At 66.1% G+C, this 26,161-nt stretch overlaps 1 protein-coding gene across 1 annotated transcript; it reads right to left on the bottom strand.

The window, feature by feature from the left end:
* Positions 1 to 553: 553 nt before the first annotated feature.
* PFKL (phosphofructokinase, liver type) lies at positions 554 to 25,772 on the bottom strand. The gene is made up of 22 exons (XM_026494551.4): positions 25,629 to 25,772; positions 20,044 to 20,117; positions 17,069 to 17,146; positions 15,130 to 15,319; positions 14,394 to 14,559; positions 13,853 to 13,897; positions 13,492 to 13,600; positions 11,411 to 11,506; positions 10,440 to 10,532; positions 8,676 to 8,801; positions 8,318 to 8,382; positions 7,641 to 7,704; positions 6,230 to 6,376; positions 5,808 to 5,878; positions 5,212 to 5,299; positions 4,332 to 4,484; positions 2,775 to 2,939; positions 2,438 to 2,499; positions 2,069 to 2,180; positions 1,424 to 1,523; positions 1,224 to 1,329; positions 554 to 990 (listed from the first exon to the last, which is right to left on the bottom strand). The coding sequence occupies exons 1-22, from the start codon at positions 25,711 to 25,713 to the stop codon at positions 843 to 845; spliced, it is 2,343 nt and encodes a 780-aa protein (XP_026350336.1). The 5' UTR covers positions 25,714 to 25,772; the 3' UTR covers positions 554 to 842.
* Between the last annotated feature and the right edge of the window lie 389 nt (positions 25,773 to 26,161).

The raw sequence follows: 26,161 nt of genomic DNA, 5'->3' as shown, positions 1-26,161 counted from the left end.
GGCTCCACAAAACCTCATGGGTCCCAGACCCTCCCCCTGAGCGTCCGCAGGTGCTGAGGGCAGGAGCGCAGGCCAGGAGCAGCCTGGGACCGAGTGCCCAGGTAACCACGGTGGGAACAGAAGTGGACTGTGCAGCGAGCGCAGGACGGACAGGGTCCCTCGGAGAGGGCAGCTGGGTTGAGGTTCAGCTCGTCCTCCTGGGGACCCTGGTGTCACCACCACACTGCCAAGCAAGGCTCTGTGTCACCCCCACAACTGGTGGCGGACTGGCCCTCGGCTCCCAGGGGTGGTGTTTCTGACGGCCTCCCCCATCGCCCTCCCCCCACCAGGGTCTCCCTGCAGTGCTCGCCGAGAGCAGCCACTTGCCCCAGGATCTTTGCTGTTTCTGAGACCCCAGTCCAGGCAGTGTTAGACTCAGAGCCTGGAACCAGGCTCAGAGACCCTCCTGAGACTGGGGGAGGCCAGGCCCGTGTGTGCAGGTCGGGGGCTCCCAGCGACCGCCCAGCCTCCTGGGAGGCTCCACAGGGCCTGTGTCCAGAGACTGGCCGCACTCCACAGTCAGCGTGATTTTATTTCTAGAAAAGGTGGCAAGCTCGGCACTGCACGGTGGCCAGCGCACACAGGAGCGTGCAGGGCACCACCACACGGGTGCCCCCACGCCCCCGGGGCCAGGAGGTGGGTGTCCAGGGGGCTCCGTGTTGGAGGAGAGCCCAGGAGGCAGCGGGGGTGCAGCCAGACCGAGGGGGCCGCAGCCCCCGTGCAGCCCCCGCCCAGCCCCCCGCCCGCCCGCAGGCTCCAGGGAGGGAGGAGAGGGGCCGGGAGAGGCGGGTGCGGCCGCGGCTTCAGAAGCCCTTGTCGATGCTGAGGCTGCGGCGGGTGACGTGCTCCAGCTCCCCGGACACGTAGTCGGCCATGCTGATGCGGTAATGCGCCAGCATCTTCAGCATGAGCCGCAGGTTCAGCCACCACTGCTCCCGGGGCATGCGGTGCCTGCGGCGGGGCGGGGGCAGGGCTCAGGGGCAGCCCCCTGGGGACCCCGCCCTGGAGTGCAGCCTGGCGGTGGCGGTGGCGGTGGCAGCGGGCCCGTCCCTCCCGCGCCTGCCCCCAGGACAGGCTCGGCACAGGCCAGCTGGGTGAGGGAGGCACGGGGATGGCCCTGGGCGTGGGGACGGGGCAGCCTTGTGAGCTCAGGGCAGTCCACCCCTCTCTTCAGGGGCACTCACTCAAAGTCCGTGTCCTTCTTGAGCTCGGTGACGGGGCTGAAGGCCACCGCCTTCTTCTGCAGGCCGATGACGCAGGCCGAATCGGGGGCGTTGGCAAACACACGCCCTGTGGACACAGGCTCTCGTTGGCAGCCCTGAACCCCGGGGCCTGGCAGAGGGCGAGGTCAGGCCCAGGGCCACCACCCCGCCCCGCCACGCACCATTGCGGTAGACCGCCCGCAGCTTCTCCGACATCCAGAGCATGGCCTTCACCCCGAGCTTGGTCCCATAGTTCCGGTCAAAGGGGGTCGGAGCCCCGCCCTGGAAACGCCACAGGTGAGGTGGCAGGTGCGTGCTGCCAGGAGCCCAGCAGCCTGGCCCCACTGCGACCTCAGCTGAGCCCTCCCGGGCAGCATCTGACAGCCCATCCCTTCCCACCCCGTATTTCCAGTCTGTCCCCTCCTCCTCCACCCCAATCCGGCCTGAGAACCGTCTCCAGAGGCTGGCCTCCGTGGGCCCCCGCATCCGGCAGGCGCGGCCCAGCACCGGTGAGCACGTACTCCCCCAGAGCGGAGCCCTCCGGCTGGGAAACCACACAGCTCGGGCTCCCTGCAGGCCCACCAGGAGGCCAAGAAGGGAGGGGACCGGGCCTGTCCCTTCCTAGTGCTGAGGACTCAGCAGGACGGGAGTCTCGCCCTCCTCACCTGCACTGAGGAGTGATGAGCATGGGGCGGCGGTGCCCCACGACCGCGTGCCCCATGAGGCCGTGCACAGGAAGGGGCCCTCATCCTGCCACCTCCTCCCGGACCCCTCAGCCCAGCTAGAGATGGAGGCAGAGGCCAGAACCCACGCTGCCCACCCCGGACCTGCTGCAGGTGGCCCAGGACGTTGGTGCGACAGTCAAACACGCCCTTCCCCTCGGAGGAGTACAGGTTATACAGGAACTCCGTGGTGTAGTGTTCGTGGCACTTCTCGTTTCTGCAAGGAGGGACCAGGCCTGGGTTAAGTGGCAGCCGGCTGGGCTCTCGTCCTGGACACAGAGCCCCCGCCGGGCCAGGCCACAGACCGGTCCTGGATGAGGGCATGGCGCCCCTGGTGAAAGCCCAGCCCCATCCGCCCCTGGCGAGGCCCGTCAGGCCTGGCTCCGCCCAGCTGCCCCACAGCCCGGTCCTGAAGCCCCAGCGTGGCTCAGGCAGAGCCCCTCCCGCTGGCCCAGGCTCGCCTGGCGGCCTCACCGGAGCACAAGGCCCCTCTGGATCTCCGTCTTCATCTTCTCCGTCATGTGCTCCACGTTGGCCTGAGGGCGCGGGGGACATGCAGTGTGAGCCGCAGTCATCCGGCTGTGTGGGCAGGAAACCCCCAGACTGACCCACCCTGGAGCCCATGTGACCCGGGGGCCGCGGGGAAGCCTGCAGGCTGCAGCTCGTGGCAGGGCCCCATTGACGGGGCAGGAGGCCATGGTGGCCACAACACAGACACGGAGTGGGGGGACCGCGTGGGCCCCAGGCCGGCTCCTGTGTGTGCCCCGCTGGGGGGGTCTGCAGTGGGAGACGGGCTGGGGGCTCAGCTCACTTTTAAGTCTTGGATATTGAAAGGGTCCTCAAAGACGTAGGCGGCGTCGGCGCCCACCGCGATGCCGGTCACCGTGGCCAGGTAGCCGCAGTAGCCCCCCATGGTCTCCACGATGAACACACGGCGCTTAGTCCCCGAGGCCGACTGCTTGATGCGGTCACAGCTCTGCGGGACGGGGGCGGTCAGGGCCTTCCCTGGGCCACAGGGGGCCACTGCAGCCCGGGGACCCAGGACTCTCCCCGGAGCAGACAGTGGAGGGGCAGAGGCCAGGACAGCCCCGTGCCCCGCCGTGCCCAGGGGGTCACGGTCCTCCCTGTGTGCTCCGCACAGAGCCCTCTGACTCAGGGTCTTCCCCCGGGGCCACTGTGTGCCCGCGGGACAGCAGGGTGTCTCCAGCACCTGGTGGGTGCAGGCCAGGGATGGGGCTAAGAGGCTCTGAGGTCAGGCCAGGGAAACACTGGGCCTTCATTTTCTCATCTGTCACCGGGCAAGCGACACTCTGGCTGCCGCAGGGTCGCGGGAACAGGGGACCGGGTGACATGAAGTCCACATTCTGCAGATGCCAACAATGATGTGACACAGGATAGTTCTAACCCAAAAGGTTCAGAGTTTGAAAAGAAATTATAGCATTAAAGACTTGAGAAAAGAGAAATGAGACCAGCAGGTTACTGGGGTCTGAGCCATAAGGTTAAACCCCAAGTAAGAGACAACCGGCAAGTGGAGGAAACTGCTCCACTGTTTGCCGAAGGATCAATGCCCTACATATGTGAACAGCACTCGCAGACAACAAACTCACCGGGAGAAAAACGGGCAAAAACAGGAAAAGGTGATTTTCCATAAAACTCTCAAATTGGCAATAAAGAAAAAAGTTCAACTTCACCAGGAATTCGAGCTGTAAACTACACACAGCATCGTTCTTCCCGTCGAGACAAAGAAAACAGGGCCGTGCTGGTGCCCAGGAGGGTCAGGGGCAGTTTCAGAGGAGCCTCGGGCGGCCCACAGCCAGTGAGATGGGAGGGGTGGGGCTGTACGATCATGGGGTCTCCGGGTCAGCAGATTGGGGGGGGTCTCCCGAAGTCTCATTTGTCCTACTCGTATTTTCTCCTTTCTCTAGCATCACGCAGAGGCTGCTAGGTTCAGCTCCTGAGGCCCCCACTCACAGAGGTGCTGACCCCTTGGGGGCAGTGGGCTCACGTGGGGTCACAGGCGGGGTGGGAGAGCCATGGGGAGGCCCCCAATGAGCCCCACACGGGCACCCACCCTTCCATGTCCCAGCCGGGGGCCTGGGCTCTCCCGTGTCCACGTGTGGCTGTTCGCTGGGCAGAACCGTGGCCTGCCGTCCACATGGGCATTAGCCCCGCTGCGTCGGTTCCGGCCCAGACAGCCCAGGTCCTCACGCCACGGTGACCCCAGAGCCACAGCCCTGCCTGCTACCCACAAGGCCTCACCCCCCGCGGCAGCCCCTCGGGGAGCTCGCCACTGCGCCCCTTGCTCCCGGGGCCGCCCCAGGCCCGCCCATGTCCTACCCAAGTGCGGCAGCGGGGCCTGGCGTCCTACCTCCATGGCGGCGTTGACGGCGGTGTCGGAACCCAGGCTATAGTCGGTGCCCGGGACGTTGTTGCTGATGGTGGCGGGGATGACGCACATGACAATGCACAGCTCCTCGTAGCGCCCGCGCGCCTCCACCAGCTGCAGCACCCCCTCATAGGCCTGGGGGTACACGGGCGGGCAGGGGCTCAGGGCTGCCCGCCACACTGGGCTGGGACCCGGAGGAGGCAGGACCAGGTGGAGCGGGCTCCCAGGCCAGGCGCCCTCGGCCCTCCTCCCCTGCTGACCCGCCATGTGCCTGGGGTGGGGTGCCGGGACCCACCTGCTCCCGCCCCCGGGCCGTGACCAGGTGGACCCCGCCCAGCTAGCTGTGCCGCTGTCAGCCAGGGAGGCCGGACTCCAAGGACAGGAAGGATGCCCACCCTGCTGTGACCCCATCCACTGGGGCAGGTGGCAGGGGGCTGCCCCCCGCTCCGGGAAAGGGCAAGAACGAGGTGTCATTTACGGGGGCTGACCGAGCACCAGTGTCACCCCAGGGGTGGACGGAGATGCTCAGAACGCCGCCGCAAGCTGCACCAGGGACCCCACCTCACAGGAAGGGGACAGGCCAGAGCAGCGAGGGAACACACAAGGCGGCCATGGGACTCGCCGCCCCAGGCTGCCCACCCCCACCAGGAGGCGTGGCGCCTCACCTGCCTCTCCCCTCCATCCCCCTGCGCCCCCCCCACCAGCACCCAGTTGCCGGCATCATTAAACTCTGTGAAGCTACACTGAACCCCGTGGCCCCCATGCGTCCGGCTGGCCCGTGGACTTCCCTGCACACGGGGTTTCCAGCAGAGCAGACACTCCGGAGTCCTCGCCCCGCCCTGGTCCCCTGCAGGGCCCTCACCTCAAAGCCACCGATGACCAGCAGGGCGTGGATATTGTGGGTACGGATGTTTCCCACGATTTTCTCCATGTAGCTCTTGGGCAGCGTCCTGCAGTGGGCACAGACCGGATGAACGCAGGCAGAACGCCAGGCCGCAAGGACCTGCGTCCACACGGCAGCCGACGCGGGGACAGCGGGCCCTGGACGGGGTGTGATTCCCTTCAGAGGTGGTGGCAGAGGCTCAGTGCCAGCGGACATGTGGGGCCAGCAGTGGGACGGGGAGGCCTGAGCACCGGCGAGGGGTGGGGTGGGGTGCTCTCCTCCTGCCCGCCCGGAAGCCCACTTCCTGCCCGAGACGATGCTCTCCGCTGGCATGGGGCCACCCGGGCAGCTTTCCTCTGCACAGGTGACCTCAGCGAGCTCCCAGCCACAAAGGGGCAGGCAGGAGGTCTGCTGCCCGCTCTGGGCAGGCCACCAGCCAGAAGCGGGGACCCAGTCCAGGGCCGCGGGGTGGGTGTCCCCTTGTAGCTCCCACCCCTCCTGAGCCTGCTCTCTGGGTTTCCCACCCCAGCTGCCCACGGTGGCCAGCAAGCCAGGGCGCTCGGCCAGCAGCTCACCTCTTGGTCCCCAGCATGGAGCCGCCGCGGCCAAGCCAGCCAGCCACGTCATGCCAACTAACTTCTTGTACCTGTGGGGGCGGGAGGAGGGTGCAGCCTCAGGGGGACAGGCCAGGGGCACTCACCCATTCTTCCTCAGGTGACAGCCCTGTGCTCAGTGCGAGTACATCCGAGAGGGGACAGAGGCTGTGCCGGGCGCTGACCAGTGCACTGTAGGTGCCACGGGGGCTGGCCCCTCTCCTGAGGGCCTATTATCTGCCTTCTTTGTGGACCTGACCTGGGCCATCGCCTGGGACCTCATACCGTGAGCCCCTGGTCCTTGTTCGCTGTGAGCAAGCTGGGGGTGGGTCACACCACGACACACACGCGCCACCACGGCAGGCGCCGGGCCACGTCCCCGCTGCCGGCATGGCCGCACCTACCTGACCCTTGGCCAGGCCTTCGAAGCCATCATGCACGACATACACTGTGTGGCCCTGGGAGATGCCGGACCGCACCGCCGAGCGCACCGCCGCGTTCATGCCAGCCGCCGGGGCCCCCACGTTCAGGATGGCCAGGGAGAAGTTGGTCTTCAGAGAAGACAAAGGGGACAGGAAGGTGAGCACGGGGCCAGGGAGCAACCAGCGGACCCATACGGGAGTCAGTGAGCGCGCAGCTTCCGGAACCGGGCCCAGGGTCTCGAGGCTGCCCGCACTGTCCCGCGAGTGGACTCCCCTAGGAACGACATATGTCAGCCCTACAACTTCCACGAGTGTGTGGCCAAGACCCAGAGGAGCCATGGAGCAAGCTCGGCTCATGACCTGCCAGGGCCTTGGCCAAAGGCGTCAGCAGGACTTTGGTGGCCCTCAGCCAAGCGCGGCTTGGCGGTGCGGGTGCAGCCAGAGTCAGCGCCTGTCTGGAAGCGTCCAGCAATCACCCCGCACTCCGGGCTCAGGGCAGCCGGAGCCCCAAGTGCCTGGTGAGCAGCACAGATGCACAGCGAAGGGGCCACGGATGTCGCGGAAGCTCTCTAGGAGCCACGTTAATAAAGTGCAAGGAAGCGGGTGACAGTAGTTTTAGTAGTAGGTTTGGTTTAACGTGACAAACCAAAATATCACCTCAACCTCGGATCAGCATGAGAAACTCCCCATGGGCTCTCAGACCCGCTTTCCAGACCGTGTCCCCAGAGCCCAGCATGTGCTGGGCAGCTGCGTCCCGAGTGCTCCGTGACATGTGGCCGGCCAGCAGCTCTGCCAGGCAGCGTGGCTCTAGCGGGTCTGGGAACACAGCCCTGCCGCCCCAGACGCGGTCACACCGCAGCGGTTCCAGGAGGGGAGAGCACTCTGCCGGACTGGGGGTGCGGCCCATCCCTGACTAGCTCCTGGGACCAATGGCGGCCAGGACCCCACTGTCCGGGACGGTCTCAGTGGGACCCTTCCCTTGGCCCCAGGGTTTCAGAAACAAGTCCTGCTATCATCCTTATTTTGAAAAAAGCCCCTTTCACGAGGCTTTCAGCTATTTTAGAACATTTCATAAGAGCTCGATCTGCTCTGTCCTGACTTAAACCTGTGGGCCTGACTCGATTTCCTTCAGCTGTTGGCTCAGCAAGCGGCCAAGGTCCCCCCCGGGCCCAGATGCCGGCTGTTTGGGCGGGCTGGTCAAGCGACAGCCATGCCTCTCAGCTCACAGCTCAGACCCGACAGACGGAGGGTCCCCGGGCTCCCTGGGCCAGCTCCGGGCTCCCTGCTTCCTGGGCGCACCCTGACCCCGCGGGTGGGCAGCCCCCGGCAGCGGGGGCGGGCTCGAGGCGGTGACGGTGAGTGACCGAGGGTCCCACGGCTCACACCACCTCACCTTCTCTTTGGAGACCTTCTGGTGTGCAAGCAGCTTGTAAATGTTCCAGTTGTTCTCAAAGCTCCTGCAAAGGAAGCCGGTCATGCATCATGCAGCCCACAGCCCACGGCCACACGCTCAGCACAGCCCATGGCCTGCCGCTCAGCCACGGAGAAGCTGGGCACAGGCGCCGCCCGCCACCCCACTCTGTGGCTACAATCGCTGGCTGGGCACCGTCGCCGGGCGGCAGAACAGCCCTGCAGAACGCGGGGCCCACTCGCCCCCTCAGCAAAAGCGAGTGCCCCACACCCAGCCCGTGCCGGGTCGGTGGCCCGGAGGGCGCAGGAGGCAGGGCTAGGGAAGTCAGAGCTGCAGGTCCAGTCCCCCAGCGCCGGCGCCGCCAGGCCAGGCCTGCTCCCACTGCTTCCTTCTGACGACCCCACCGGGCCGGCCTCTCCGCTCCGCCCTGCACGGCAGCTCCTGCCCACAGCCCGCCAGCTTCCCAGTCGCAGGGACCGCTGAGCCCCCATTCCTGCTGTTCCACTCCATGCTGCTTGGCCACACACTCAGCAGGAAGGGTCTCAGAAGACGTGCAGCTCCACATCTCCAGGCACAGCCGTGTGCGAGCCACGCGGGAGTCTGCCGTGGGCCCGCCGAACACACCTCCGCTCCGGCTCCAGGCCCCGCGAGGCCCTCACCTGCCGCGGAGCTGGATGGCCTCGTCGAACCTCTTCTCATCCATGGCCTTCTGCACCTCCTTTGTCTAAACGAAACAAGAAACCCAGACTGCAGGAGGCCTGGTGCACACTCACAGCGGCCGCCTGACCCATAGCCTCCAATACCCCGAGGCCACGACAGGAGGTGGCCGCAGGTAACAGGAGCAGCAGGACCCAGGGAGACAGGGTGGGAGGGACCTGTGCAGCAGGCCCACTGGGTGGGGCCCCGAGAGGCCCTGGAGGGACAGGTGGGCCTGTGGGGAACGGGACCCAGCAGCGCAGAGCAGGGCTGCCTCTCTTGGGAGCCCCACCTGGCCCCCTGGGGCAGGGCAGAACTTACCACCTGCACACACTCCATGAGGGGCAGCCGCACGGACTGGTTCCCCGAGAGGCTGACCACGCAGGCCTGCGTGTCCGGTGTGGCCTCCAGCAGCGCCATGACCGCCTCCATGCCCATCTTGCTGCTCTGAGCGGGGAGAGGGGCGGGCCGGCGGTCTCAAGCAGGTGTAGCCCCTCCCTGAGCCACGAGCGCATGACCCTTCTCGGCTCTGGGGCCACACTGAGCCGGCCCCCACGCCATGCACCCAACGTCCCTTCACCCTCAGCTTTCAAAGGCCCCGCCCCCAACACACACACACTGGTCAAAGCTTCTAGAACAGGTGGCACCAGAAAGGACATCATATGACCACCACTCACAAGAGCACTGCCGGGGGCTCGGACAGCCCTGGGAGGCAGGCTCGTCCCCCCCACAGTCACAGCCTGACAGCAGCAGGTGGAAGCCGGAGCCTGTTTCCAGGGCTCTTTCCGGTATAACAAGGCTTCTCGCTTGGGCCTCCGTGTTATGGAGACGGGCTGAGGGGCCAGGCTAGCCAGAACACGCAGGAACGGCCCTCCTTGGGGACAGATCACACAGGCGGACCCCGGCACAGCCAACGGGAACAGATGGTGCACGAGAAAACAAGGCCCGCGGTCACAGTGGCCTGCCCAGCGAGCAAGGCGGGCGCCACCCTGCCTCAGCTGCACCCGCGGACAGTGCTCCTGGGCTCCGAGGCTGTCTGCGCCTTGCGAGGGGAGGCACCGACTGCTCGGGTCCGCGTCAGGAACACCCGGGGAAGCAAGCTCCCGTGCTCTCAGGAGCACGGCACAGACAGCTCGTTGGGGAGATCCGGGGTCCCTGAGCTCAGGCTCCGCGCCTGCAGTGCCGCCCGCCGTGTGCAGGAGTGGCCCTGTGGGCACGGGGCTCGGGACCAGCACAGAATGCTGCCTCCCTGCCCATCCTCGGTCTCCGACCCAGGCGTCTCGCGCCGTCCACCAGCTTCTACAGACTGGCAGCCCAGCCTGCTGTCCTGCAGGGAGGGGAGACTGAGAGCCGTCCCCGCACACCTCTGCTCCCAGGCTCGGTGGAAGGCCAGTGCTTGGCCCTCAGGAGGCTCTCCTGAGCGCACCCCTGCAGCCTCACCTGCAGATGAGGGGGCAGAAAGCACCCAGCCGGGTGGACCAGTGTCCCTGCTGCTCCGTGTGGGACTGGGGGGGGACACCACCTGGGGGCCTCCTGGGGAAGGCAGGTGCAGCTCGCCGCAGGCCCCAGGCCCAGCGCGACCAGCCCTCCTGGGTGGGCACTTTACCCCCCGTGGGGCCTTTCCGGACCCCCAGACCCTGTCTCCACTGGTGGCACAGGATTCCCACTTGGCAGAGGACCAGGTGGGACCCAGCAGTGATGAGGACGGTGATGGCGCTGAGGCCACACTCCAGGCCTCTGCAGCCCCAGCGCCTCCCCCAGGCCCTAAGAGCTGTGGAACCGGACTCAAAACCAACCGACGTCAGACCCTAGAAGGGCTGAGCCGTGCACCTTGCCCTCTGTGCAGCCCCCCCTTTCCTAGAGACCTGCTGAAAGCCATTGCCAGGGGGCTGGGAGCCGAGGTTGCTGAGGCAGCGGGGATGGATGCCATCAAGACACAGGACCCCCGCCCCGCGTTTCCCACCACGCAGAGAAATGGGCCACGCGTCGGTCTCCTCTGTGAGAGCGACAGCGGCGAGGAAATGCCCACCACACTCACCCCCAAGCCCAGGGCCACACCCAGGGCCAGGGCCAGGCCCCACCTACCAGGATGCGGTCGAACGCCGAAGGGGTCCCTCCCCTCTGCACGTGGCCCAGCACAGTCACACGCGTGTCGAAACCCAGCCTCTGGACAACCAGCTGCTCGTCGGGAGAGAGTCAGGGGGCCCGTGGGTTCAGTGCCCACCCCACGGGCCCCCCACCCTGGTCCTCGCCCCTCCCCATCCTCAGGGATGCTGGGGTGTCAGCTCCCCCGGGGTCCCTGCAGAGCCAGCTCAGGATTCAGGCCCACAGTGAGTGTGGACGTGTGCAGCCGTGTGAGTGAGTGTGGACGTGCATGGCCGTGTGAGTGAGTGTGGGCATCCCTGCAGCCTGGGGTCCTGGCTGCCGCCGCTTGTCATGGTTTAACCCATCGGGTCAGGCTTCGCCAGGCCTATGACTCTGGGCCCTCGGTGCAGACTCAGTGGACGGGCTGGCTCCTGACTAGGGACACACAGGCTGGACAGCCTAAGAAAGGGCACAGAGGCTCCCGGGGCTGTGCCCTATCAGGAGGCCAGGGGCCCAGGGCCCTGGGGTGGAGCACAGCAAGTGGGTGGAGGTCACAGGAAGAAGGACTCCCCACAGAGTCAGTTATTCGGCTGTGAGTCCGGCACTGGGTGGGGGTCACTGTCACCAAGGGGACAGCAGGGGCGGGGCCCTGTCACAATGATGTTGGTGGGGCCTGGACTCGGCCTTGGGGATGGGGGGTGGGCCTGCCCTGCAGGGAACATATTCTGAACAAAGACTAGAACCCGGGGGGGTAGGTGGCTCCCAACAGACGAGGGGGCCCAGCCCACTCGGGGAGTCCCCCGGCATGCCCACCCCACATCTGGCTATCATCGGGAACGAGGAAGCAGGCTCCAGGAGCCTGCTGTCCATGGGCCCCAGCAAGAGCACTTGCGGACTGGAGATAAAGGGGTGTCCGCCCCCACCGAGGCCCCACCCATCCCATGTGACCCAACCCCCTCCCCAAAACTCACATCCTTCACGTAGCGGGAGGAGATGGGCTTCCCGTTGCGGTCAATGGCGCCCTCGGCGATGATGATGATGTTAAGTCGGGACCCCCTGCTCCGAGTCTAGGTCAGAGACCGCAGGGCTCAGCCGCCAGCCTGCGGTCGCCCGCCCCCGATGCTGCAATCCACACACGTCCCGGGGTCCACGCCAAGGGGCCCACCGTCCACACGAGCAGGGGTGAGGGGTGGACTGAGAGGAGGGGCCCCTGCTGCCCCTCCTGGGGGTGGGGAGGGGCTGGAGGAGGGCTGGCGAGTGGGGTGCGGCAGGGGAGCGGGCACCGGCAGATGGTGCGGCGGGGATTTGGTGCAGGTGCTCCCGTGAAAGCAGTCACGGCAGGAGGCCACGTGGCGCTGCGGCCTCCCCAGGACTCGGGCTGCCGGCAGGGACGGAGGGGCAGAGGGGCCCTCGATGTAGCTATCCGAGCCCACCCTGCCAGCGACTAACCTGGGACCCTGAGGTCACCTCCGAGCCTCAGTTTCCTTATCCTTAGAATGGGGTGACCTCACAGTGCTGGCCCCCAGCCAGGGCTTCCTGGATGCCCCACACCCCTGGAGTGAGACCCCCTCTCCTCCCCAGGCCATGGAGGGTCGAAGGTGGCGCCGAAGGGACCACCTGCACCAGCCCTGGATAGGACTAATCATCGCAAACCCAAAGCTCTCTGGGGAAAGCCCTTTCCAGTCATTTATTTATTCAAAAATATTCAAACTATTCACTCTGGCCCACAAGCCGTGTTTGCCCCGCAGCATCCAAAGAGCCTCAGAGAGAAAGAGGGCCAGAGCAGCTCCTGTGAGCCCCAGTGCAGTGGGAGGGCAAGGTGGAAGTGGAGGGCTGCCTGGGGGAGGGGACACTGCTGCAGATGATCTGAGACAGGGCTGCAGATGGAGAAGAGCCGGGGGGGGGGGGTGCGGAGAGTGGGTAACCTCTGCACCTCACAGGTGAGGAATCTGAGGCTCAGGGAAGCTGAGGGAGCGTCCAAGGGTCTCACACAGAGCAGGAAAGACCCTGAGTGCAGGCCACTTCCAGAAAGGCCCAGCCCCAGGTTCGCAGCAAGTGAGCCAAGGCCAAGGTCAGCCAGGGACCACGCTACCAAGCCCCGCTCCACATGGTCAAGGCCACGGGGCCCCCGCTGAAGGAAAGAACTCCACCCAAGGACAGAACATGGCCTCTGGGCAGCCCTGCCCGCTGGGCTCCACGTGGCCCTGCCCTTGGCCTCGCTGGCCTGGGCACAGATGCAGTGCAAGGGGCGGGCAGGCGCATGGGCAGCGGATGGACTGATGCTGCCACCACCCCATGGGGACAGGGACACTGAGCGCCAGCCCCAAGCCCACCCACCTGTCCCCGAGAGGCCTGAGGGCCTGGGCACTGACGCCCCAGGGCTTCGGAACTGAAGAAAGCGCCAAGCCTCTGGACAGCCTCAGTGCTTACCCTGGGGGCGCAGCCCCAGCCTGAGTGTAAACTTTGGGGCTCAATCTCAGGGACCCCCACCTTAAATCCAGACCACAGCCTCTTGATCTGAAGGCCCCCTCCCGACCTCAGGGCCCTCTTGTCCACCGCTGAGCCCCGGCCTGGCCGGGGGGCCAACCTGTGCTGGCTGGGGCATCTTGGGGGTCCCCAGCACAGTGTCTGCCTGGTCTGCATCAACACCCCGACTCCACCCTGAGGGGCCCAGAGTTGCATTCCAGGCACTCCGCTCATCCCCCAGACAAGGCCTCAGCCCCCAGCTGCCTCTCCATCCTCTCCTGCCTCCACGGCCCGCTGGGGGCCTCATCTTCTGGGGCCACTGCCCCGTGTCCCATCCACCCATCTTCAAGGGACACCTCCGTTGGCTCAGGCTCAGTGGCCTCGGCCCCCGGGAAGCCAGCATGACCATGACCCACTGCCCACTCCCCACGTCAGCACTGACCACGAGGAGCTAAGCCCAGGGCACCGTCCCAAGCATCGGCCCCCTCTGCCTCCTCTGCCCAAGGATGCGCCCTGGGGGACACCGGCCCCGTGCGTCCAAGCGGCTCGCGCCAGGGACCCCCGCAAGAAGGCCGTCTGCACTCACCTCCCCCAGCCGCTCGCACATGAAGTTCTCCCAGCCATCCTCGGGGGGCGCCTCAGGAATGAACAGCCAGTCGGCCCCTGAGGCCAGGGCGGACACCAGCGCCAGGTACCTGGAAAAGCAGGAGGGTCAGGGGCTACAGTGGGCGGTGGGGTGCAGCCCTGCACCACGATCCAAACCTGGCTCATGGGAGGTACGGCTCTGAGCCACATCCAGCCCCAAAACCAGGCCTCGCCACACCCCGAACTCTCAATTCTACAGCATGAGGTCAGCATCTGCTACGTTCCAGGCTCCGTGGAGGGGCCACAACCCACGGCTACGCCCCAACAGCCCCTCCTCCACTGACCAGGGCAGCCCCCCTTACCCGCAGTGCCGTCCCATCACCTCCAGCACAAAGGTCCTCTGGTGGCTGTGGACACGGAACGGGGAGGAAGGCGTCAGTGCTGCACCCCGGGGAGCTGTCTGCACGGCCCGGGCCGGCCTAGCACAAGCAGCCTCGGGGCACGGGAGCAGGGCCACGCTGCCCACGGCCCCAGCCCTGCCATGGAAATGCCCTGGCGACCCAACAGACTCAGGAGCAGCCGAGGGACAGACAGCCCATCCCACTCCCAGGGCGGCCGGGTCTCTGCACGAAAGGCCACCCCCCGCCCCGGGTTCACCCCCAGCCTTTGGGCCGGTTTCCACGGATCTGCTCCCACGGCTGAGGGCCACTCACCTTGCCTGGGTCTGGCAGTCCCTGGCCAGGAGTCTGAGCGACTCCTGAGGGGTGCACCCCTACCCCGGGGCCGGCGGGCAGCCTAACAAAGACCGCATACAAAGCTAGGGTCCCTGCCGACCCCGCGCAGCAGCGGCCTCAGCCCTGGGAGCCGCTTGCCTGGTCGGGGGGTGCTCACAGCCTTGCTCACCTCTGGGCAGTGGTGGTGATGGCGTCAATGACCTCCATGATGCGGTGCAGGGCCGAGTCCGTGCCGATGGTCATGTCAGTGCCGCAGAAGTCATTGTCGATGGAGCCCACCAGCCCCGCGATGCTCAGATGCGAGTACGTCTGTGCCGTGCTCTCCGAGATCTTGCCTGGGAGAGGAAGCAGCCCTGAGGCCCCGTCGGCCGGCCATGCTCCCTTGGCCCCCAGTCCCCAGGTGTGGGGCCCCGGCAGGTCCCAGGCTCAGTCCCCAGGTCCTACAGCAGGGGTGGGGCGGCTCACCCGCAGAGGCTGAGCCCCAGAGACTCCCGGGGAGCCTGGGAGAGTGCACCTCTCCTCTCCAGGTCCAAGAGGTCAGTTTCCAACTGGCAACACTGGGACTCCGCATCTTCAATGTGACAAGGTCCTTAACCCATGTCCGGGATTCAATTACAGATAGGACGTGTCCACGCGGTGCAGGATGTCACCCGGGAACTGCTGTCCACCACCAGGAGCACGGAGCTGCCTGGGGGTCCCTGACGCTGTGTCCCCAGAGGCCTTGGGCTCAAACACCAACGTCCTCACTACTAGCCACACCCGCCTAGCGCTCCGGGAGACGGCCAGGGATGCCCTGACCTTGGGCTGGGCCAGGCCCACTCCTCCCCGCCAGCGGCCAGACGCATCCCACATCCTCAGGTCCCCACGACCTCGTCCTGCCTGTTCCCGCTGGGCCCCCGACCCACCTGCCCCCACCAGCTCCTCCAGCAGGCTGCCCCACTCGCTACGGAAGATGTTGGCGCCCGTGAGGCTGCCGTCCCCGCCGATGACGCACAGGTTGGTGATGCCACGCTGTACGAGGTTGTAGGCCGCTGCCAGGCGTCCCTCCCGAGTGGTGAAGGCCTTGCAGCGCGCGCTGCCGATGACGGTGCCACCCTGCACGGACGAGACGGGAGCCTTGGCGTACGCGGGGGCACCAGGGGGACCCCGGGACCGGAGGACCTCGCAGACCCGAGAGAGAGAAAGGAGTCCAGGGGCTTCTCTGGATGCCTGGGAGGTGTCCCCACCTCTTGGGGTCCTCCTTGCACTTACAACGAGGAGAAGAATGCCCTCGTGTCAGGCTCAGGAAGTTCAAACAAGGTGGTGCAGAGAGAAGGCTCCGGAACCTGCCATGTGCGTGCACACGTACACGCACGCACACGCACGCACATACCCATGTGTGTGTGCACACATACACACCCACGTGCACACGCACGCACACAGGCCAGCCGCCAGCGCAGGCGGCTCCCTGAGCCGCCAGAGAAGCATGCCTTCAGCAGCTCGGCCCCGGCCAGCTTGGGTCTGGGGCTCCCTGAGAACGCGGCCCATGGCACACACCCGCAAGCCCACTGCGCTCCGGCCAGACCTGGACAGCACAGTGCTGTGTCCCGCCACGCTGCTCGTGAGACCTGCTAGGCCGGGCCCCGGGCCCCAGACTTAGTGGGCCTGGCGCAGCGGCACCACCCTGGAGGCCGGGACCAAATCCTCCCTCCTCTGCCCCCCACAGCGCCTCCGGGGCCGGGGAGGGGGGACGGCAGGGGGCCTCGCGGTGGCCCTCAGGAAAATGCTCAGCTCTCCTCCCCGGGCCCCTCCTGCCCCTCTGTCCCCTCCTCCTCCTCCTGCCTCCATGCTCGGGCTCCCCACTCCTCCCCAAACGCCAGCTCTTTCTGGGCCGCTGCACCTGCCTACCTTCCATGCTGCCTCACGGCCCAGCTTAGGACATGGCCCAAAGCCCCTTCGCCAGGGCCACTCGCTCAGAACAGAGAGGCCACCACCATCCTCAGACACAGGGGTAGAGCAGAGCAAATGGTGAGATCGGGGTCTGCAGCCTGAGGGACGCCTCCCTAGACCCCCTGGGGTGGAGGACAAGGTAGTGACCAGGTCACAGCCCCACTCCAGGACACGGTGGGGAGGGTCTAGTGAAGCCCACGAAGGAGGGTCATCCATGTCCCAGTGGACTGACCAGAACAGGGACAGCAAAGTGGCCCTATCCCACAGGCGCCTGGGGGAGTGGGGTCCATCAGGAACGCCTGCCCTGGGCAGGAGGGGGGGGCAGCACCCACAGGGTCGGCCGTGCCTGGGCACCCCCCACTGCTCTCGCTGACCCATTGGGGGCTTACAGTGATGACCGGCCACTTGAACAAACAGGGCATCAGCTGGTGGCCAGGATAAACAGGTGACAAGTGCCCACACGACCCGGCGCTGGGGGAAGGCGAGGTTCCAAGACCCCGTCTCCTAAGAAGCCCGGCCGAGCAAGGTGCTCCACCCCTGCCCCCTGCAAGCTGGAGAAAGACACCAGCTTGCCGGCTGCCTCAGTCACTGGAAAGCACAGCGTGATGACCGAGGGGAAACCAGGCGGAGGGAGGGTGGGAGAGGCCACTCGGAGGCCGTGGCACACCTTTCCGAAAGGGTCTCGTCCTCCCTACCCATCCTGACGACTGAAGACTGAGAGTGACCTCGTAGCAGAGACATCCTGGAGCCATCGTGTCCCCATGACCCGGAGCAGCCCATGGCCGGGTCAGCCTGGAGCCCGCCCGCTGTGGGACGGTGTTTGTGTGTATTTCTGTGTGTGTGTGTGTGTGCGTGTGTGCGTGTGTGCATACACACGCTCACAGGCACGAAGGGCCGCCCCACCGCGGGCCTTACCAGCTGGATGATGTTGGAGACACTGAGCCAATTGGCCTGCTTGATGTTCTCGCCTCCTTCCACGAGACCCTCATAGCCCTGAAACCAGAGGGGGACAGGCGTGAGCCAGGCACCCACAGCACTGTCGGCTGCGAGCAGGGCACTTGGACATTCTGCCCAAACCCCATCTGGCTGGAAGCCCGCCCAAGGGTCCCGACCGCCGAGGCTCACCCACGCCCAGGGCCTTGGGTGACAGAGCTGGGCTTGGCCAGCGGTCACGGGCTATCAGAGGGAGAGGCCCAGGGCCCCCCACTGGCCCTTTCAGATGACCTTCTGCAGGGCTTGGGACCCTATTTACTACAGAGCTTGCATATGGCAGAGCTCGCAGGCCCCTGCTTGATGAGTCCCCGAGGCACACGCGCCAGGTCGCTGAGACAGAAACACAACCAGCCCAGCGCCCAGCGCCCAGCGCCCAGCGGCCCTCGGCCCAGGAGGCTCCCGCCAAGGAAGCTGCTGTCCTGCCTCGTAAGGGTGCTGACCGGACGTGGAAAAGACGCCAGAGTGTCTGCTCTGTGTCTGGCCCAGCCCGGGGTCTGCGGGGCCCCACGCGGCCACATGCAGGGGTGCGTGGCCGCTGCTGTGCCACAGTCATCAGGCGGCCCCACCGGCTTGCGATCTGTCCACTGCTGATGGACGTTTGTGCAGTCTCCAGCTTGAAGCTTACAAATAATGCTGTTAAGAACACACAGTGTCCGAGCAGGGGCTCCACAGTCACTGAGTGTGTGAGCCGCTGACAGTGCCCCATGTGCTCATGGCCACCTCCCTGCCAACCGGCAACGTGGCTGGGATTTCTGGGCGCTCGCCTCCCACAGTGCTGGGCCATGCCAGTCTCCCTCCCGGGGGTGTGTCGGTCCCTGCAGGTGGTTCTAACTGGAATTTCCCTAAAACGTAGGCCACCTGGATGGCCTCTGGAGGAGGCGGGTTCCAGCATTTTGCCCATTCTCCCACCATGTGGCCTACCCCTTTCTTAACTGTAGGGGTTCTTCATATAGTCTGGACACAAAGCATGTGCATTTATAAACAGTGAAAAGACATGGCACCACCGTGCAGAGGAGCAAGGCTGCCTCCTCCTTGCAGCCCTTCCAGCCCCGCCAGTGAAGCAGTGAATGAGCCACTGTCCTGCCTGGGGCGGGAGCCCGGCTTGGCTCTGGATATCTGCTCCCCCGCTCTGCCTCCGCCCCTTGGGCCAGTTCACCCTTGTTGTCCATCACCTGGGCCTGCAGAGTCCTGGGTGGCAAGGCCCTGGGGCAGGCAGGGCAAAGGCTCCCACTCCTGGCGGTGGAGGTGGGAGGGCAGGTGCCTACCCTGCCAGGAACTGGAACTAGATGAGGGTTCTCGGGGCTGCAGGGGGACCGGAGGGACCACCAGGCCGCTTTCTCCCGCTTAGGTCTGGTCGGGATCCTCTCCCCTCTCCCCTCCCCGCCTCCCTCAGGAATTTTCTGCTACTAGGACACAAGCCAGTCCCTCCCCCCAACCCAGGCACCAGAAAAAGCAAGAAAATGACCTGAAAACCCACAGCAGACACTGCCCAAAGCAAGCAGCTACAAACAGGCAGCTCTCCGTCTGCGGACGCCCAGGACTGGGCGCAGAGCCCAAGCACAGTGCCGGCCTGGCCCCTGCCCCACTGCCATCCATCATCCCCGGGGACCCGGCCGTGGCCGGTCAGCTCAGCTGGAGTAGAAGTCTGACAGGCACAGCCCTCCTTTCCTAGCCTTGGAAACTTCTAGAATGTCTTTGCATACTTCTACCCATGGTGTGTCCCCCTGCACCCCCCCAACCCTTCTCCCTCTCCAGCCCCTCACGCAGGCCCAGCCCTGCGGCAGCTCCCAGTGTCACCTCTGAGCGCAGAGGTCCGGTGCTGGCGCCCGGGCCGATTCTGCGTCAGCAGGCCCGCTTCCTGACCCTCCGGGTATCAGGACTGTGAAAAGTGCTTTCACTCACGATGTTGCAATAGCTCATGTGCCCTAACATCCCCGCTTAGCAGAAGAAACAGAGGTCACGGTCCCAGAGGTGAAGGACACAGCCGGCACACGTATGTAAGCTCAGGGAGCCCGGGCGGGACCCACCCCTCCCTGCCCATGGAACTAGCCAGTCCCTGGAGACTCTTCCCCTGTCCCCTAGAAGATTCTAGACCATTACCAGGTGTGGGCCCCACCTGTCCAGCTCCTGAGACTCTGCAAGCCTGCTGGGAGGGGGGCCTGCCCACCTGCTCACTGGTTCATCCAGTCACACATCCCCCGCAGCCAAGGGCCGGGTGCACACCGGCCTGACCTGGGGCCAGGCTGACGGGACAGGGACAGCCTCAGGCAAGAGGAGCTGGGGAAGCAGACTGGGCTTCGCTACAGACTGTCAGAAGTGAAAACAAAGTAACACAACAGCCAAAAACCCACATGGCAACATTGCACAAGTGTGTGTGAGCTGGTGTCCACGTGTGGGTGCGGGAACCCACAGGCTGGAGGTCAGCCTCAATCTGAAACGGGGATGGGGTGGGGGGCAAGGCTAAGGGGGCAGCATTCAGCCAGAACAAGACAGCGAGAATGCCGTCGCCCCACTGTTATTGTGGGTACTTCGGACACCATCACCCCTGTGCGGCACGGTGCAGGAGGGCTGGGGTCCAAGGAGGACGGGGCTGGAAGGACAATGGGAGGGGATGAGGTCCTGGGCCTCCGAGGGCCACAGCTTCCCCCCCGTCCTGCACCTCAAGGGCCGTGGCCGGCCCCACAAGCACCCAGGGTGGGCTCCCCACCCGCACGCCAGAGCCGGGGCCCAGCCCCTCCCCGCCCATCACGTCCTGACCGGCCTCCATGTCCCCATCCCTGCTGTCTGAACCATGAGCAGCGGTCAGGTGTCCGTCCTCCCTCCCCACCTCGCGGGCCCCGGCACACTGCCCACCTAGCCGCCATGTGGGGGGCCTGCGACCCCACCCCGTACCTTACCTCGTAGATGAGGAAGACTTTGGCTCCCACATAAAGGCCCATGCGCGTCACAGCTCTGACAGCCGCATTCATACCTGCGAGGGGTGGGGCAACACCCATCAGTGGAGGCACACACGTGTTGGGACCCGGGACCCCCCTGCAGCTCAGGGGGCACCGAGCCAGGAGTTCGAGGTCCAACCCCGGGGGACCGGTCAGGCACAGGGTGAACCAGCACAGGGCTGCTTCAGCTTCTGAGCATTCAGAAATAAGGTGCCCCTAGGGTTAAACCAGGAGCACCCACGCCCGGCCTGCGTTGGCCTGAGCCTGGGACCAGGCGTGTGCAAATGTTCCAGGCCCTTTACGGCCTCATCCGCTCCACGCTGCTCCCCGTGCAGCCCCGGCTGCTCAGCAGAGCCCCCACCCTGGCCCCACAGGGGACGAGAATGAGGAGCTGAGTGCTTGGCCCAAGATAGAAAAGGGGGGCCCACGGGGTGCCTGGGTGGCACAGCGGTCAAGAGTCTGCCTTTGGCTCAGGGCGTGATCTCGGCGTTATGGGATCGAGCCCCACATCAGGCTCTTCTGCTGTGAGCCTGCTTCTTCCTCTCCCACTCCCCCTGCTTGTGTTCCCTCTCTCGCTGGCTGTCTCTATCTCTGTCAAATAAATAAAAATAAAATCTTTAAAAAAAAAAAAAAAGAAAAGGGGGGCCCGCGGGGGCAGCACCTTCCAAACCCACCTCTCACCCTCTGCGGCCGACTCCCAGGCCACGACACCAGGGGCAGCTCAGGAAGCACACTGCGGACAGTGCCCTCTGGCCGAGGCCTGAGCCCCGTGCTCCCCCACCCTCAAGGGAGGGCGCTGTGGGACAGAAGACGGTGCCCCCCAGGGCCAGCAGCTACAGGGGGGAGTGGCAGCCTCAGGCAGCGCAGCTCGGGTGGGCTCCGGCACCTGCCCTCCAGCCCACACACGCCAACAGAAGCCACCAGACGCCAGCAGGTCGCCCAGCCCCAGGCCCTAGCAGCCACCCTGGAAAGACGAGCCCTCGCGGGGCAGGAGAAGGGGCAGTGTGCGGGAACGCTCCAAGCCCGGAGGAGCCTCAGCCCCCTTCTTCACGGCTGCTTCTGAGACTGCAGCCCACAGAGGGCAAAGGTGTCTGCTTGAGGTCCCCGCCCTGTCCTCGGGGACATGGCACACAGTAGGTGCTCATGAGACAGGCCTGAACCAAGCCCTCCAGGGCGGCCCCGTGAGAGACACGGCGTGCCAGCGGCCTGCACAGCGGTCCCCTGCTGCTGCTTTCTGACGGGAGGGCCTTGCCCAGGGAGCGAGCCTCCAAGCAGCCAGACGGCAGAGCCGCCGCCAGGTCATGTACCCTGGTCAGTGGCCCCAGTGCCACCCGTGCTGGGTCCTATCTTCTGACGCTGGGTCTGGAGGGCCAGATCGCAGAGGTGCCCTACGTTTGTCTCCCCCAGAGGACCACCACCTGCTCCTCTTGCCTGCCTTCCTGGCAGGCCCGGCCTGGGAGCGCACATGCACATCCTGTGCTCTGTCGCAGGCTTACGGAGCCTTCTCCCTGGAAGGCTGACCGCACCCCCCTCACCCCCCCCCCCCCGCCCTCTGGTCTCCCTGAGCTGGGGGAGGAGGCAGGGCCTATCGGCTCCGGTGTCCCGCAGGAACGCATGGCCTCCGGGTCCCTCACCGCGCGTGTGCTGCACCTGGGGACCCCGACGGGAGGACTCTGGGCCTCTACCCTGGTGACACAAGTCTCCCAGGTCTGCAGGCTGGGAGGGCAGGGCCCAGGGGGACAGAGCAGGTCACAGACAACCAGGGCTGCACCGAGCACTGAGCAGGGGCCCAGCAGACAGCGTCTCCATGCATGGGCTCAAAGCATGGGGCTCCCGGGAGAGCAGATGGTGCATGTGCCACTGTCCCCGCAGATGAGAAGCTGAGGTCCCACAGGGAGTGCAGGGGACCTGCTGGAGCCCCAATGGGGGAGGGCAGTGGCAGGATGGACCCCGACCCCTCCTTGTCCCCACCCAGCTGCCAAGGGTCCTGCTGCCGAGGTCCGATGCCAGGGGTTCCAGGGGCAGGCCCAGTAGACGTCGCGGGGACAGAGCACAGAGGCCAGCCGGGACCTGAGCTGGCCACTCGGGGCTTACACTCTCGACTTCAGCAAGAGAATCCCGTTGCTGGAGAAATCATAAATGTGTCGTGACCCCCAAAGGGGGAGAAGCGGGTTGCAGAGAATGAAGTTCAGGCAGGAGCCCAGAGGGCAGCGCACGCGCCAGCCCGACGCCCCAGGAGCCCAGCGCCCAGCCCACGGTGGGGGTGGGGAGGGAGATAAGATAGCAGCAAAGCCTCCCCCGCCCCCACCCCTGCACCCCCACCCCGCCCCCGGGCCCCAGCCAGCCCAGGCTTTCCACTCTCTCCTATCTTGGGGCAAGGCCACTCTGGACCACTGCAGACTCAAGGTCCAAGCCCCACCTCTGGCCCGGGAGGTGAGGACAGAGGGCACAGGTGGGGACTGGTGGAGTGGGAGGGCAGTAGCCAGGGACCCAGGCCCACCGTCCGACCAGAGGTCTGTCTGGTCGCCCCCAGCTGTGTGTGCCGCAGGGCAGGCCAGCCCCGGGGTCATGACCATCTCCCCAGCCGACAGCGGGCTTGTCAGGGGCCCCAGACAGCAGAGGGGCCCCAGGCTCATGCTACCCTCCTCAGACCATGTTGTGGGACAGCGTGAATTTCAGGACAGCGAGGGCTGGCTTCCCCTATACAGCTCACGGTAAGCTGCTTCTTCAAAGAGCCTTTTCATTGTCCTTTAATCTGCTTTTCTTTCTCAAAATAAACCCTAGGCGGCAGCCACAAGCCCCAGGCCCTGGGCAGGGTCAGGAGAGCAGGCAGGAGAGGAGCTGCGGCCTCCCAGCTGCCCGACCACCCCAGCACCCCCGACCCCTGAGCTCTGACCCTCGACCCTCGACCCTGCAATGGGCCACGGAGACAGCAACCGAAGGGCTGTCTGAAGTCCACGCGGCTGTTCCTCACGTGACTTTTCCTCATCCGCTCCCAGAAAAACAAATGTGTGAGAAAGTGGTGGCCATGCAGTGACACTGGGCTCAGAGGAACCACTTTAATTGTAGGCTGGGAGCCCAGCTGGGACAACAGGCGGTGCGGGCGGGGGGTGAGCTCAGCACCGCCTGCAGAGCCTCAAGAGTGGGAGCCCGGGTGGGGATGGGGGGCAGGTCCCACCACTTCATGGTCTTCTGTTACTTTTGCACCAAGTCCACCCCCTGCTGCCTTCCCGTTGGGGGGGGGAGGGGGGAACGACAGGAAGGGTGAGGCTGCAGAGGCTGCTCTGCCCCCTCCCCTTTGTTCACTGAAGGGGAAACCACGGCCCAGGGAAGTGCTTGGGTCAAGTCAGCAAGCAGGTCATGACAGGTCGGCCCTCCGCTCTGTGAGGGGGTGGTTTTCGCGCATCCCAACAAATGCAGACTTAGCATCCGGGAGGAAATGCACCCCACAGCCCGGCACCCGCACCGGAGGGCACGTGTCATCGGGTCCCCGTGAGCTCAGCCTTTCTTCCGAAGGCAACGGGGCCCCCTAAACGGAGAACCCACCCTCGGGAGCCAGGTCGTGGAGGCAGAGCAGGCAAGAGGGCGAGCCAGCCCAGGGCCTGCAGGAATCACACACCAGGAAGGCTCTGCTTTCCCCCAGAATACCAGCTGGCCCTGCATCTTCCTTCCAGCATCGGCCCTGAGCCCCGAGCTGGGAAGGTTGTGCAGTCACCCTCCGTGGCAGCTCCAAGGTTAGCCTGTCTCCACGTGAGAGAGAGGAGCTGAACTGCCAGGGGTCCTGGGAAGTGAAGACACTTGCAGAGAAAGGCGCGAGGCAGCGGGGCTCAGCCACATTCCAGCCACATCTAAGAAGCACAGCCCGTTCTGGGCAAGACTCCAGGGCCACGCTGGCCACGTGGAGACCCACAGCTCACACAGGTTTTGCTCTTACCTGGCCCACCTGTCTGCACTGGCAGCACCCTGATGGCCAGACCCCTTCCTTCCTGACCCTTCAGCCACCGCCCTGACCCCCCATCCTCTGCCTGGTCTGCGCCAGGAGAGGGCAGGGTCATGCCACCCACACGGCTTTGCACCGTTCCTAAGTGCGCACTGCTTCACCCTCTCCAGCCCTTCAGGTGCTGCAGTCTCCTCTGTGCGCACGGGGGCGTGAGGTGGAGACAGCTGTGCCTGCAGGAGCTGGGGAGTCTGGGGATGTGCCTACCCTCGCCTACACCTGGCCTTCCCCATGGTCTGATCTGGGACGATGCCTCCCCAGGGCCACCTGCCAAGGCCGCTCCCCTTGCCCTGGGTGCTCCAGGGAGCTGCCACTGCCCAGCCAACACGAACAAGGGCTCTGGCCACCAGGGGCTGCGGACGTGCAGCAGGGCACGCTGCCCGCCGGCCACGCCAGGCCCAGAGGGCACGGCACAAATTGCAAGAGGGCCCCTGTGCAGGGGCAGCACGCGGACAGCAGCTCTTTCGGCCCTCCTGGGCTCGTGAAGGCCTCTTCCTCCTACCTCTTCCCTGCTTCTGAACGGGGAATGGGGAGTCGGGGGCCTGAGATGGAAGCAGACATGTGTGTCTGCACTTCCTGACCTGGAAGGAGGCCAACCCCACCTGTCCCTGCAGCAGCCTGCTTCTGGTCTACTTGAGGTCGCTCCTGGGGCTCAGGGTACGCAGCATGGCTGCGCTGGCCACCCCAGGCCAGAGGCACTGGAGAGCAGCAGTCACGAAGAGACCAGGCTGCGGGGAGAGACACTGGCCCAGCTCTGCCAGGCCCCTGCTGCGGGAGCCCCCGGGGAGCAGGCCACCAGGAAGCTGGCTTCCCCTGTACAAAGGGGGTGAGAACAGGTCCAAGCGCAAGACAGTTCCCCAAGCCCCAACCAGCGCACCTCCCATCCAGCCCTCTTCCCCACCTAGGCCTCAAAACAGAAGGGCTGTTCTGGGTCCGTCTGCCACTCCCAGCCCTGCCGGCCCGGAGGGAGGACGGGGCAGGGAAGGGGCGCAGCCTGAAGGCTGGGAGACGGTGGTTGGGGATGCACGACGGCCCCAGGTAGCTGTGTCTAAACCAGGAAGAGCAGGGCTCCCGGGCCTACGGAAAGGAACCTGCCCAGCCCCGGGCGACCTCCGTTCAGCGTGACCTCCAGGAAACGGGGTCCTGACACGTGCTGCCCGGAAAGGGGCGCGGGGAGCTCCGGGGCCGACCGGAGGGGCGAGGGCGCCGGTGTGACGCCGCCACGCGCGCGCGTCCCGCCACCGCGGCCGCGCAGACACACCCCCGGGCGGCCGGGGGCGGGGCACGGAGGCCGTGGCCGGCGGCACGTCCGCCGGCGGCTGGGGCGCGTCTGGCGGGGAGGGGGCGGGCACCGGCGCGGACAGGGGCCCGCATGCGGCCGGGGGAGCGGCACTGGGGGCGCAGGCTGGAGCGCAGGGCCGGCCGGCCGCGAGCTCCCGGGTCGTGGCCGAGGGGGCGGGCGCGCCGGAGGGGCCCAGGGACAGGCAGATTTCCCCGTTCCCCCCCCCCCGTCCCGCCGCCCAGCGATGGGCCCCGCGCCCCCGCCCACCTTGAGCATCTCCGCCGCTGGTCAGCACGCCGATGGCCTTGCCGGCCCCGGACATTCGCAGCTTCTCCAGGTCCACGGTGGCCATGGCGGCGCCGAGACGGGCCGCGCTCGCTCCCGCCGGGGCCGCGCACTGTCGCCGGGCCCGCCCCGCGCCGCTGTCCCCGCCCCGCGCCACGTGTGAGGTCACCGGTCGGGGGCGCGGGCAGGGGCGGGCAGTGCGGCCGCGAGGCGATTCCCGGCCCCGGTCCGATGACACGGGGCGGCATCCCCACCGCGAGGGAGTCTGCGACCTCGGTCCCACCGGGCCACGTTGTTTCAGTTCAGCAAACGCGGCGCAGTAATGGACAGCCCGTGCCAGCAGTGCAGGGGCTACTAAGCCCGACCTGCAGCCAAGCTCTCCAAGTGCGCTACAGACGGCCGCTCCCCTGCCGAGCCCCGCCAAGTATCTGCAGCTGTAGGCCCGCCTGTCTGTTTTAGCTTTGCTTTTCAAGAAGTTGGTTGCAGGAGCCCGAGTACCCCTCCCTCTTACTCAG

The sequence above is a fragment of the Ursus arctos genome, unplaced genomic scaffold (assembly GCF_023065955.2).
Source record: "Ursus arctos isolate Adak ecotype North America unplaced genomic scaffold, UrsArc2.0 scaffold_4, whole genome shotgun sequence".
Classification (NCBI taxonomy): domain Eukaryota; kingdom Metazoa; phylum Chordata; class Mammalia; order Carnivora; family Ursidae; genus Ursus; species Ursus arctos.
Note: the sequence above shows the minus strand (reverse complement) of the source record. Positions and strands in the feature narration are given on the sequence as shown.

What these genes read in the sequence shown, in the direction of transcription:
- PFKL (XM_026494551.4), bottom strand. Translation starts at nt 25,713, where the DNA reads ATGGCCACCGTGGACCTGGAGAAGCTGCGAATGTCCGGGGCCGGCAAG. An exon ending in CAGCGGCGGAGATGCTCAAG is followed by an intron (nt 20,118 to 25,628) that starts GTGGGCGGGGGC and finishes CACCCCTCGCAG; the next exon opens with GTATGAATGCGGCTGTCAGA. An exon ending in CCTCCCGCTACGTGAAGGAT is followed by an intron (nt 10,533 to 11,410) that starts GTGAGTTTTGGG and finishes CCCGACGAGCAG; the next exon opens with CTGGTTGTCCAGAGGCTGGG.